Source organism: Triturus cristatus, chromosome 3_1 (genome assembly GCF_964204655.1).
Source record: "Triturus cristatus chromosome 3_1, aTriCri1.1, whole genome shotgun sequence".
Classification (NCBI taxonomy): domain Eukaryota; kingdom Metazoa; phylum Chordata; class Amphibia; order Caudata; family Salamandridae; genus Triturus; species Triturus cristatus.
In genome coordinates this window covers 813,277,390-813,291,833 of record NC_140583.1, presented here as the reverse complement: position 1 = coordinate 813,291,833, position 14,444 = coordinate 813,277,390, and the positions used below count along the sequence as shown (strand labels likewise).

The 14,444-nt window shown below is 50.9% G+C and overlaps 1 protein-coding gene across 6 annotated transcripts in view; it reads left to right on the top strand.

Moving 5' to 3' along the window:
- DIP2A (DIP2 acetate--CoA ligase A) overlaps window positions 1-14,444 on the top strand; it is an 879,263-nt gene that overhangs the window by 631,690 nt on the left and 233,129 nt on the right. For all 6 annotated transcript variants that reach the window (XM_085645155.1, XM_085645153.1, XM_085645151.1 and 3 more), the window contains one exon: window positions 9,007-9,128. In XM_085645155.1, the coding sequence (XP_085501281.1) occupies window positions 9,007-9,128 (122 nt within the window). The remainder of the gene's footprint in view (window positions 1-9,006; window positions 9,129-14,444) is intronic.

Here is a 14,444-nt window from a genome sequence, read left to right as displayed (position 1 = left end):
ATCATCGCTATCGCGGGCCGCTGCAGCTGAAGAGCTGTGCCACTGAGTGCCCGCATTTGCTGTCCTACGAGAATCATCGCTATCGCGGGCCACTGCAGCTGAAGAGCTGTGCCGCTGAGTGCCTGCATTTGCCGTCCTACGAGAACCATCGCTATTGTGGGCCGCTGCAGCTGATGAGCTGTGCCACTGAGTGCCCACGCTAGTCATCACTTCGAGGATCTTGTTATCACCTGGGGCTGCTCGCCTGTCAGCGCCGTCCCAGGATTATTGTGAGTGCACACCGCAGAGCGCTACAGCGGGGAGCTGTGGCTGCTGCGAGTCTGCCTGTCATCACCGCGGCTTCCGTGTGAGGCTGCGTGCCGTGCCCCTTTAAATCTCCGGTACATTGTGTATCACCGGGTCGCGTGGGCCCCGTCCTCGAACTAAGTTCGTTCCACACGCTTTTTGAGTGCCTCTATTTCTTTGAAGTGAATCTGTAATTATGTGCATTGTGGTGTCTTGATCGCTTTTGAGCCTTGTGTTAAGCCTATATAAAGATACTTATTTTTCTGTAGCTACTTGTGTGGTGTCCCTTTGTAGTGTCTTCACTGCGTTGTTGTGTATGGTCTGAGATAGGCCTGTCTGCTCGTGCTACGTTACCACAGGGTTGAGCAGGGGTTATCAAAGGGTGTAGCCCCTTACTCTGACTTGGGAAGAAGGATCTCTATTTGGACATCAGCGCCAGCCGCTGTCAACTAGAGATCCCCATTTCTAACAGCACCTTTACTTTGTAACAATGCTGGCTTAGTCAGGTAAGAAAGAAGTTCACAATGCTTATGATTACAAATAGTACTCATCACTCCCAATGTGTCTCGTGAGGGATAAGTAATATCCTAAATCTAATGTCAGTCATCAGCCTTGCCCAAGAGGGACCAGAATGCCAGAAATGAATTGTGATTTTTTTTTTTACCAGATATTATTTTATTTTTTTATGCACCTGAAATTTTGTGCCAGTCCTTAAATTTGTTAAAATGATGCCTGTGCTCCATTTAGACTGACTCATTGTCAGTGAAATTGCTCTCCCTCCCTCGCAGCTCCACCATTAAGTGAGGCCTGGCCCTGCACTATCAAGTGTTGGTTTGAGGCCCTCCTCCACCCGCAGGTTTCCCTGCGCCTCATCCCTGGTGGTCCAGTGGACCTCTGTCTCCATTCTCTTTCTCTGCTTTTTCTCTCCTCTTTCACCCGTTTTTTTCCCTCACTTCTATCTCCCCCCTTCAATCTCCTTCTGGGTCTTTCCTCTATTTTCTGTCGTTTTCCCCTCATTTCAAGCTCCCCCCTTCACTCTCCTTCTGTGTCTTCCCTAAGTTTTTCGCTCGTTCTTCACCCTCATCTCAATATCCTCCTTTTACTCTCCTTTGTCCTCTGTCTTTCCTCCACTCTTTCTTGTACTTTTGCTGCCTTATTTGCACTTTTCTCTCTTTTTGCCTTTTTTCTTTTGCCTTTTTCAGCCCGTTTTTCCCCGCCGCTGCTGCCCCCACGGCCCCTCCCCCCCCCCCCCCCAGCACGACCAGTGTGACCAGCCAAATCCAGCTCCGCTCCCGCCTCCCAGCTGTCCATCCCTCCCCGACCCCTACTTAATGGCGGCCGCTGCGGGGACAGGCGAGCAAGACCACTGACTCATTGTCAGTGAAATTGCTCTCCCTCCCTCGCAGCTCCACCATTAAGTGAGGCCCTCCTCCACCCGCAGGTTTCCCTGCGCCTCATCCCTGGTGATTCTCTTGCTCTGCTTTTTCTCTCCTCTTTCACTCGTTTTTTTCCCTCATTTCTATCTCCCCCTTCACTCTCCTTCTGGGTCTTTCCTCCATTTTCTGTCGTTTTCCCCTCATTTCAAGCTCCCCCCTTCACTCTCCTTCTGTGTCTTCCCTCCGTTTTTCACTCGTTCTTTACCCTCATCTCAATCTCCTCCTTTTACTCTCCTGTGTCCTCTGTGTCTTTCCTCCACTCTTTCTTGTACTTTTGCTGCCTTATTTGCACTTTTCTCTATCTTTTTGCCTTTTGCCTTTTTCAGACCGTTTTTCCCCGCCGCTGCTGCTGCCCCCGCGGCCCCTCCCCCCAGCACGACCAGAGCGACCAGCCAAATCCAGCTCCCTTCCCCGCTCCCGCCTCCCAGCTGTCCAGCCCCCCCCGACCCCTACTTAATGGCAGCCCCTGCACGGCGCACAGCGGCTACGCCGCCGGGGCACCGAAGGCAAGCCTGTCTGTGCCCGTCCGCGACCCGACTGCGACCCGCGCCAGGAACCCTGGATCTCTGCACCGCCAACGCTACAACCCAGCGGCACTCCACGCTCTCAACCCAGGCCGCAACAACAACTGCAAGCTAGCATCACCAGCCGACACTCATGGACCCTTCAGCTGTCACCGCTGCCGGCACACCTGCAGCACTGCCAAGACCATTGACCCAGCGCAATCCGCCCGCAAGAACACAACCAAACCGAAGACCCTGCAATACATCCTCCTCAACGTCCGATCCCTCCACAAACACGCCACCGAAATCTGGGACCTCCTTGACAGCACTACCCCGGACATAGCATTCTTTACCGAAACCTGGACCAACACCACCTTGGGACCGGACATCGCCCTCGCCATTCCCCAAGGATACACGATCTCCAGGAAGGACCGCCCCACCCGCCGGGGATGAGGAATCGCCATCGTCCACAAATCCACCCTCCGCCTGAGCACACTCCCCGACGAGCCCACAGACATGATGGAACACCTTCACTTCAAGATACTGGCCAGCCCTACCTCCACCCTCCGAGGAACCCTCATCTACCGACCCCCTGGACCCCGCGGACTTTTCGCCAACTCCATCACGGATATCATCTTCCCGCATGCCATCCTGTCCACCAACTACACCCTATTGGGAGACCTCAACTTCCACCTCGACAATCAACTGGACCCCAGCACCACATCCTTCCTGGACAACCTCCACAACATTGGACTCCACCAGATCGTGACCGAACCCACGCACTCAGCAGGACACACCCTCGACCCCCTCTTCACTACAGGAAACTCAATCACCTTCAGCCACACCACCAAACTCCCATGGACTGACCATCGATGCGTCCACTTCACCTTCCACAGACACCAGCACCTGCTCCCACGAAGAAACTGAACCAGAATCACCAAAGACCAGCTAACTTCATCACTCAGCAACTCCACCCCAACCATCACGGCAAACGACGCCAACACCGCAGCCCGAACCCTGCACAGATGGCTCTCTGACAGCGCCAACACCATAGCCCCCCTCAAGAAAAACAACAACACCCACGCCAAGAAAGCTAGATGGTTCACCACTGAACTTCGAGAGTCCAGACGCACTTGCCGTCGCCTCGAAAAGGCCTGGAGGAACACCAAATTCACAGAAGCCCACAACAACTTCAGAGCCGCCACCAATGCCCACCACCAACTCATCAGAAAAACGAGGAAAAAAGCGACTGAAAACAGAATTCTCCACTCATGCACACAACAGCAAAGAACTGTTCAACATCATCAAGAAGTTCGCCCAACCCACTAGCGAGTCCACCGACATCCCTCCCTCACAAGACCTCTGCGACAAACTCAGCACCTTTTTCCACCACAAAATCAAGAGCATCTACGACAACTTTGACGAAGACAACCAACACACTGAACCCTCACCAACCACCCCCGACACCCTGAAGCCAGCGATCGACAACTGGACAGCCCTCCCCACCGAAGACACACTGAAGACGATGAAGTCAATCCACTCCGGGGCCCCCACGGACCCCTGCCCTCACCACATTTTCAACAGAGCCGCCGACACCATCGCACCCATGCTCTGCCACACCATCAACCACTCCCTGGCAACCGCCTCATTCCCTGATGACTGGAAACACGCTGAGATCAACCCCCTCCTGAAGAAACCCTCGGCGGACCCCACCGTCCTCAAAAACTACAGACCCATTGTGAGAAGTTGGCCTGGTATATGATGTTCACTAGTTAAAGTGACCACCCTGTACCATGCCAAGCAACCCTTATGGTGTGGTTGTAAGTCAACCTTTTCGGACTAGCTGCCCTAGTGGTAGCGTAGGCTAAGCAGTCTTTGAGGCTAAACTCGTGAAGCGTGTTAAGCCAGCTGTTTTACCAAATGCAACCCCCTTTTATACCAATGAAAGGACACCACACAGATATATATTCAAAATATATATGTATTTATTTCTCAAAGTAACCCCTAGTCTCTTTATGAGCACAGGAGCACAAATCGTCAAACAAGATTACAGTAGAATACACAGAAGTTGCACTTTATATGGATAGGCCCTGGTGGCCACTCGAACCATATACTAAAATAGTGGTATAAGTACCACGAACAGAAAAGGGAAAAGGCCTAGGGCCTCTAGAATCGCTGGGCCTACAAGGAGCTAACTTCAGTTAGTGACCAGGAGGTCCACGGGTGGCGTGTGCAGAGCAAATAGTCACACGCGTGCTCCCATAGGTTTCAACGGGTGCGTAAAAAGTACAAAGTTCCTGCAAAAAGGATCTTCCGGATGAACTAGGAACTCAAGATTTGGAACACAGGCACTAGAGATGTAATACTACACTTGGGCACAGGAGTGCCAGCTTTACCTCACCCACAGGAAGCGGGTGCATAGGCCTCGAAGTGCGTCGGGTTTCTTCTATCTGTTCCGTGGAGCCTGAAGACAAAGATGCTGCAGGCGGTCGGTCCGGGAGAGATGCGGTGGATCCAAGAGTGGATCGGAGATGTTGAAGACCTGTAAGCAGAGGAGACAGTGTTCAGTCACTAGCCAGTGACCAGCGTGGCACCAGGTGGGTACCAGGCAATGTCGGGTGCAAACAGGAAGAAAGGTGTAGCTTGTCTCTGCAGCCACGTGGTCCCTGGAGGTCGACGACGTCCAGGAGTCGGTTCACGAGCTGTCCCACGCAGGCTCTCGCTGTCGGCGGTGTCGGCGACTTGATCAAAGCAAACAAGCCTTGGCAAAAGCAATTGTTGTAGGAGATGAAATAAGCTGATGGGTCTGACCAGCAAGGTCAGAAGAACTGCTCCTTTGGAGGGGAGCAAGGGCCAGTCTGGAGCAACCAGACCAGCGGTGTATTTCGTAAAGTTCGTCGCCAAGATGGCTACTGGCCAGCGGCCCAGCAACCGGTTAGGCGCGTCGAGTGGCAAAATGCAGAAGGGCCCCACGCAGATCGTGGAGATGCTGGAGGGCTCACCTTTGGTGCAGATGCTGCTCGGGGGTTGGGCTTCTCAGATCCCAAAGCACAACTTGGAGGGAGCCTCGGTTGTTGCACTTGTCAGCTTGTCGTGGTCGTTTCAAGATGGCTGGCTCCACGTGTCTCGGTGCCTCCACGGGTCTCCTCTTTTCAGGGACTGTGGATCGGGCGGTGAGAGGTCTGGAGGTCCAGGTCTTGTCAGTCTCTGGGCTCGGGCTCCGGCGGGAGGCGGCGGCAAAGCAGACGTTGATTCGCTGGATGGTGCTTGCGTTAGCAAGGTGGTCACTCCCTGACCACAGGGGAGATTTCCTTCAGTCTTCTGTGCAGCAGAATGTCGAAGTTCCCGTCTTCTTCTTAGTTTCAAGTTGATTCCAGGATGTCTGAAGTCTTAGGACACAGCTCCTACCTTTAAGCGGATTCTAGGGGCCGGACTACCTGCTAGGTCCCTCCCTATGGGTGGGACCAGGAAGGGGGGTGGTTACACCCCCAATCCTTTGTCCAGCTCGCCCCAGGCCCGGGACTGGTGTGCCCCAGGACCGGTTTGAACTGGCATATGCACCGAGGCTCCTTGTGAGCCACAGGCATGTCTGGTTTCTTTCAAGCCCTACCTGACCAATACACAAAATCCTGTCTGGGGTGGTGCATGCACCTCCCCTGGCAGGAAACCCTTTGTCCACACCTCCCAAGCTGGAAGGACTCCCAGCAGCAGGAGGGCAGACTTGTGTCTGTGGTGGCAGCATCCATTTTGTGGAGCTGAGGCTATGTCTGATTTTACCCGGGTTTCAGGTACTGTACATGTCGTGTCCCTCTAGAAGGGTGGAATGCTAACCCCGTCGCCAGAATTGGCGAGGGGTTAGTAGTCCAATTCGTATGACACCTTACTCGACATGTTTTGATAAAGCCAAACCAAAGATAGCATTTAACCGCGAGGTTCATAATGCACTTAAGAGTATATGGTATGACGATATCTGGAAACAGTAGAAGGAAGTTGTTCCGACCACTGCAGACAGGCTCAGCTCATGCCAGAGCACCATCTCACATGGAACCAAGCACTCTGCCTTCAGGATTGTTAAGGCCTGCCATAGGAGTGACTTATAGGTTACCAGGTGTCCCATTTAAGGTTAGGTATAGGTATACTACACCTAAGTAAGAGGTGATTACACCAACTTACCCCAGCTGAGTGATCAGCCAGTTGTGTCAAATTGTTAGGCCAAGCCTGGGGTGGCATAATACATGCTTAAGCCCGTGGTAGGCCTTGGATACACCAATGCCCTGGGTACCTAGTGTACACTGGTACAGGGGCTGACAGGGCGATCCAACCAATTGGGTATGTACCTAGGGTACATGGAGTCCATTTTAAAGAGAGAACAGCCAGGCTGAGATCCTGAATAGCAGGATCTCAGGCCAACTAAGTCGAAAAACCAGCTAGACACTAGGCAAAAATTTGGGGGTAACCATAGTCAGATATCCACCTTCCTACACCCATCTCCCTGCTCCCGTTCCCAGCGAAAGTCATCGAGAAAGCCATCAACAGCCAACTCACCACATTAATCGAAGAGCACAACATCCTCGACTCCTCCCAATCCGGTTTCAGAAAATAACACAGTACGGAAACCGCCCTCCTCGCCGCAACAGACAACATCCGTACCTTACTGGACAAAGGAGAAACAGCAGCCCTCATCCTCCTCGACCTCTCAGCGGCGTTCGACACAGTCTCTCACCGCACCCTAATATGCAGACTCCACGACGCAGGGATCCAAGTCAAAGCCCTCGACTGGATCCGCTCCTTCCTCTCCGGCAGAACACAGCGGGTCAGACTCCCCTCTTTCCTCTCAGACCCTACACCTACCACCCGCGGAGTCCCCCAGGGGTCCTCCCTCAGCCCTACGCTCTTCAAGATCTACATGGCTCCGCTCGCCCCCATCGTCAGAACCTACTGACTCAACATTGTGTCATACACTGACGACACCCAACTCATCCTCTCCCTATCTAACGAACTCAACACCGCCAGATACATATTTCGAGAAGGCATGGAAGCCGTCGCCAAATGGATGAAAAACAGCTGCCTACAACTAAACACCAACAAAACGGAAGTACTCATCATGGGCCCAAACCCAGATGCCTGGAATGACGCCTGGTGGCCCCCCGTCCTCGGAATCCCGCCTACCCCCGCGCATCACGCACGCAACCTGGGAATCATCCTGGACTCAGAGCTCAAAATGGACCGCCAGATCAACTCCGTCTCGTCCTCCTGCTTTCACACCCTCCGCCTCCTACATAAGACTTTCAAATGGATCCCCTCGAACACAGAAAGACCGTCACTCACGCCCTGGTCACCAGTAGGCTCGACTACGGCAATGCACTCTATGCCGGAATAAACAAAAACCTCACCCGCAAGCTACAGAACATCCAAAACGCCGCCGCAAGACTGGTCCTCAACCTGCCAAGACACTGCCACATCTCCCAGCACCTGCGAACACTCCACTGGCTCCCCCATCGAAGCTAGAGTCACCTTCAAGATGCTAACCCACGCTCACAAGGCCCTCCACGACACCGGACCAGCATACGTGAACAGCCGACTCAAATTCCATACACCCAAAAGGACCCTACGATCAGCCCAGCTCTCCTACTCAGTGGTCCCCCGCACCAGAAAGACCAGATCGGGAGGGCGCTCATTCTCCTTCCTTGCGGCCAGAGCCTGGAACGACCTTCCGCTCCATCTCAGACAGATAACATCGCTCCCCGTCTTCGCAAGCAAACTCAAAACCTGGCTCTTCCACAGACCCCCTCCTTGATGGACTGGAACCTGCGACCCCCCCACACCTTGAGACCCTTACGGGTGAGTAGTCACGCCTAACAAACACCTGATTTGATTTGATTTATCTAATTCTTACTTGGATCATGTCTGAGCTCCAAATACAACATGCTCAGTTACTGCATGAAAGACGTTTTTGTATCCTCTCATCACTGTTGTTTATCTTGGTGGACTACATGAAATTCTGCAAATGCCCTCCCAAGATTATCCAAAAATAGAGAGTAGGCTAAGTTATCGATCTCTGTTAAAATTATGAATACACTGGCCTATTTACAATGGCATGACAAGGGTCAGTGGCCATACATACTTTACAGTGTTGAGAAATCTTAGTCTTCCACTGATCTGGACTGCTCAAGCCCTTGTGTAAACCATAATGGATTCCAAAACACACCTCCTTTATATGAGGTTTCACAGTAAGAAACCAATATTCCAAAAATATGGCAAGGGTCAAGGATTAGGTCACACTTGGAGTTTGTGATGAGAGAGTATACAAGGAGGAGTCACTAATATTGGTTCTCTTGAATGTAGATGACCGACTCTTCAGTTGAGCTTACAGTTCTGTTTTTCTTAACAATTACGACAGGGCTAGTTAGATTTAAGCTAATTCTAGTGAGCTCCAACACTTACCGTAACGCCTTTGTACCTCTATTTGTAAGTGACATCTTGATTTAATGCTGACAGATGTGATAAAGAATCCTACACAAGCAATCTTAATCTCTTCTATATCTTTCCACTGCAGTAAATCATCCAACAGCCTCACAGAGCCAGCAGTTGGAAATATAGAGCATGGATGCAGGATAGTTGCTTTTCATGAGTGACATTTGGTGACATATGTACACTAATGCATAATCAAGAATATGAAAGTTATGAAGTATTGTCTTGTTCTGTTGTTCTGATCCAGCGAATATAAAGTGTGTGTGTTTAAATAGTCAATACCATTGAGTCTTTTTGTTTCCTATTAACAGGTATTGACCTCATTGCAACATTCTATGGGTGTCTCTATGCAGGCTGTGTTCCCATTACCGTTCGGCCACCTCACCCACAGAATCTGGCTACCACTCTCCCCACTGTCAAGATGATTGTAGAGGTAAAGACTGTCTCTTTTTGACTGTCTCTTTTTAATACAGTGTGTGAAAATGGGGGAACGTTCAGTCTGTGTAAGAAGAGAATTTTATTAAGTGGTTGCATTTCACCAAAATCAAAGTGGATGTATATCGTATCTGTGGGCAAGGTAAGCCTTTCCAAGTAGATGAAAATTATTTTAAAAGTAGGCTTTACGTTTTTTTAAGCACACTTTCCAAATGCACTGAAGTAAAAAACCTTAGAAGGTTAGTAGATCAGTGATGCGCTGAAGTACACTATTGTGAACTGTGCTGTGTTACCAAAAGGCGACTTTCCTGTTGTATGTTTAAAAGCCATTACAGTGAACAAAGCTAATTTTGGGGGTCTAGCCTGCATATAGCTTGCCACCCTACCATTGGTCTAAGTGAGCACTGCTAACCTCAAAGGGATCCCTAGATATTGCCAAAGGTCTAATGTGCAGCTATATTATGCTTCCAACTCTCTTTCCATTTGTATTACTCACAGGAATAACAAAAGGAATAGAGTTTGAGGTCCGCAAGTGTTTTATGAAATCAGTGGTGCAGTGCAATCAATTGTTTGATGAAAACACATCCCTGCATTTTTTGAAAGGGAACAAATAATATTATGTATTAAAAAACAGATGTTATAGACATGTTAAAAGATAACAAATGGTGTGTGGCTCGTGTAGCTTTAGATACACATGCTCTGCATACTACTGCCATTCAGTGTTGTGCTCGGACGTGTGCAACTTGTTTTTCTTCAAATTCTTTTGAGTCACGCGGTATATTGAGTGACTCTGCTCCATTGTCAGTTTGTTTTCTTCTGTTATCTGGTTCAGATGTGCGTCACTTAAGCTCTGGTGCGACGCCACGTGGTGATCATTATGGGATTGTTTCAGTTATTCCATTGGCAAGAGACAATTGTTTTTTGCATTCGGTTCACCTATGTTGTGGCTCTGTTCGGTTGTTCAGCAGAGTACTCCTCAATGCCCCCATCTCAGGGCCTCACCCCTCCGGGCCGTGTCACCTGATTCCATCCTTGCGAATGGACAGGACTCTTTCAGTACTGTCCACACCGTTATTCAAAGTACCTGTGGACAGACCACAAACAGGTCTGCAACCCCTGTCTATTGCCAGAATATGTCGCAACCGCCTGCCTCGCCTTCTGGTCTAACAAGAGCCTCCGGTACCAGCGCAGTCGGCGACTGGTTCGACACACAATGGCTCATCAATAAAACAATGACACTCTAGACCTCTTTGGTGATGACGATGAAGAGGAGCTGGAGGCCGTCCTTTCAGATGACCAGCCGCTTCACTTGAGCCCAGAGTGGAGTTTTCCCTTGGCTGCTGAGACCGAGGACCTGCCCCAGCCTGGTCAACCCCAGAAGATGTTGAGCATGAGTACAGTTTCCCAACCGGCTACCCTTTGTCCTCGTTCACAGGCCGAACTCTGCTCCCTCGGGGACCAGGTGTCGAGCCCACAACCCCCGCAACAGCCATGTGGTCCACCACTGCCCTCCAGCCATGGCCGGCACCGACACACGGCTTTGGAGCTGACTCTGCTCCCAGCGCCGAAACAGCCTCACTTGACCTCACCTTCCTCGGGCCAGCAGCTCCCTCAACAGCTACAGGTTGCTCAATGTCAGTTACAAAATATCCTTGGAGTAGAAATACCACTCTGCGCTGAGACCTCCATTAATGCCAAAACTTCTTGATGTTGACTCGTACATCCAAAGCTCCTGTAAGGACCGCGAGCAGCCAATTCTTTAGCGCCTCGAGGAGGAGTTAGATGCTCGGCAGAACATAATTTTCATCCACCCACAGATGGGCAGTATTTCAGCAGAACCTGCACCAAAGGTAAAGGACACCCTTCCCCCCCACCCAATAAGAGAAAACTCATCTTTGAAGAGCAACGTGCCCTGGAGCCGCCATCAACTCCAAAGCTGAAGAAACACCAGGACAGGGGCACCAGTCCTTTCTTGTCCCCCTCCTAGTCTTCCTCAATCTCCTCCTCCTTTCCCTTCTTCTCCTCTTCCTCCATTATCACAGCCTCCTCCGTCACTCCACCACTACATAGACCACCACCGCAACTTTCACCAAAGGCCTTTCCAAATTCATCTTGTGTGGGGGTAGCCCTCAAATCCTTTGGATCCTTATTATGCTCCATATGACCCTGAACCTAGGGGTAATCCGTGGGATGACTATAATGTTGTCCCTCCAGGGGACAATGACCCATATTTGTACCCTGCCCAGCCATACTCTCCCGATGACACCACCTCTTATCATGAGGTTATTCACAGGGCGGCATCCTTTCACAAGGTTGTATTTACATACAATTCCTGAGGAGGAGAATGTTCTCGTTGAAATGCTTTCTAATACCCAGCATTCCGCCCAGTTTCTCCCCATGCTCAAGATCATGTTAAAGTCCATTCCGGAAATCTTCAAAAACAAGGTGAAGGCCAGAGTGGACACTCCGAGGGTAGATAAAGCCTCTGCACATAGGGCCCCTCAACCACAACTGCTCCGATAAGGAAAAACCCAACACCTAAGGACACCTCGCACCCGTTGCCCCTAGGCCTTGGAGAACAGGATCAAAGGTGTCCCCACGTCTCCAGCATCGCAAGGCTTGAGCTCACTTGCTGGTTCAGCCCTACTGGCCTCCTGACCAGAGTCTGCTGCCTCTTTCACGTACCTGTTTACCTGTTTAAAGAACTTGTTCTTCCTTCCATAGGATAACATTGCAGAACTTAGCTATTGCAGTATCACTTTTTAAAGTGAAAAGAATTTATATTTAAAACGTACTTACCTGAACGATTTTCCTCTGATGCCTAAATGTATATAAAGATCCTTGCTATTTTTATAAATTGATGTGGATCTCATTGAGTCGTCTGTGTCATTTATTGATCATTGTGTGTATTTCCAAATGTCTTGAACTCTTCTTGGTTAAGCCTAAGGCTTCTCGCTCACACTACTCCCTAATAGAGCACATTGGAATTGCATAGCAAGCTGCTGTCCACTTGTAATTGAACCCCTGAACTCTTTACACTGTATATCAGATGTTTGATATATCACATAAAGAGCAAGCTTCCTACACAATTACCTGCTAAACTTTCTGATGCCCTTTTGTTTGGTCTTTTGCTAGCCCAGCAAGGCCTTCAAGTGGGCACAGTGAAAAGTCTCTTTCACCCTACTTGTGTTTACCTGATCAATCATCCTTGTTTAAATCACCAGTTGCAGTACATTTTCTAAAAGATCTAACACGTTTATCCCCAAACCACTTATGTTGCCTCAGTGGGACATTAATCTGGTTTTGACATTTCTTATGTGCACACCTTTTAAGTCAATGACAGTTGTTCCTTGATACTCCTTACATTGAAATTCGTATGCCCCGTGAGTGAACTGCAGACATTGTCAATACGGCTTGTTTACCTCCGTTTTTCCCCAGACAAGTTGAGAATACTAGCAAGCATTCCTTCCGAACGTTGTGACACCTTTTTCACTCTGCCAGCATTCTTTTTTTTTTTTTTTTTTGAAAAACCTTTATTGACGTTTCAATCATTTACACGTATGGGCCTACAACCCCCCGGGGCCGGCCGCTAGGCAATCAGAACAATAAAAGCACGTGCAAACACAGGCGGCACCTCGGAGAGCAAAGTCTACAATACAGTATAGTCCGGCCAATGAGCCGCTCAGGTAGGACACCAGGAGAGAAAAGGTTTTTCATTTTATAATAAAACGAAACAGTAGGATCAGGTGCCAAACAGTTTCCCAACAGCGATAAGGGCTAGGATAAGAGACGCAAGCAGCAAGCAGCAATACATTGAATCAATGGCGCAGACACGGGAAAGTACGGATAGGGAGAAATATCAAAGATAGTTGCGCCTACAGGTCCCCGTACCTAAAGCCCAGCGAACCCCCCGGAAACTGCGGCACACATTAAGAGCAAGCGATTCACGATAAGAGAGGTGTACCGCGCTGATCCCAGAAAAACAAGCAAAAAGAAACAGAGAAGAAAAAGGAGGCCATGGAAAAAGAGATAAAGACTAAAGAGTCCCCTCCCCCATCCCCCCACCCTGCACCTCTGCGAATGAGTATGGCCCCACCCCCCAGCAGTGTGCCTGTCGACCTGGAACTAGACCCGAAATATAGAAGAGACAGGGAAAAAAGGAGTAAGAAAGAGCCCCCCCAGACGGGGGGGCGGAAGAAATGTAATAAAACTGGAGGAGGGCCTTCAAAACATACCCCCGGCTTCTCCCTCCCGCACGGTGAAGTCTCCCCACGGCAAACAATTAGCAGCACCAAGTTGATCATATCAAAAAAGGAGGGGGGGAGTGGGGAGCATTATGCACCAACTATGCGAATAACCATGAGAGCACGCAACCATGAGTCCGCCTGTCTACTAGGTGACCACTCCCGAAGGATCAGCCTCAGCCTTGACCGCTCTTTGCAATTCTGCCCATGCCTGCCCCTCGACCCAGCACCATGTCCGATGTCCCAAGGTACAGGAGTGTCCAAAAACAGTCGGGAAGCGACGCACACAGGTGGGGTGGAAGTCTCTGAGCATCAGCACGGACCGCTTCATGGGGGGGCGTCTTTTCCAGTGCTGCCCCAGGATTTACACTGCACACAAGGTCCAGACAGGCTGAAGCAGTCGAATGAGACACACGCTGCCGGAATCGTCCCTGGGCCGCCAGAGACCGCGCACGGGACAAGGCCTCCATCTTCCGCTCAGGTCCAATACCTCCGGAGCAGATCAAGCCCACAGTTAGCCGACCACACGGTAGCATACTGTCCGGAGTGTCCGGCTGTACACTAATCGCGGGGGGGGCCGCAACATCTTCCTCCTGTGTGCAGTGTGGAAAGCCACTGTGTACTGGTGGACCAGCATGCCGCCACTGTCCCAACGCTGATACCACACCATCTAGCTTCCTCCCCAGGACCCCGGCGCCATGAGCCAAGGAGTAATGAAGGGCACCAAGGGCCTCCAGGAGGTCGCCGTACCCCAGGGCAGCTCTCTCCGATCGCTCTGCCACACTCCCGACCGTCACACACCCCCAGTCCCGCTGCGTCCCAGCGGACAGGATGGTAGGCTGCATAGTGACAAAATGGCCGCTGGGAAGGCCCGACTCGTATTGGGGCCAGGACCCCGGGACCAACGCCTCAAGGTCCACGTCGCTGAAGACAAGGATCCTGGGGGAGGAACAGATGCAACCGTTGCGCGGTCACGGGCAATAGTCGTCTCCGCCACGGACCAGCTCCCGCAAAAAGCCGGGAGCAGCCCGCAAGGATCAGGGCGAACCAGGGACGGCGTCCGGGCAGCT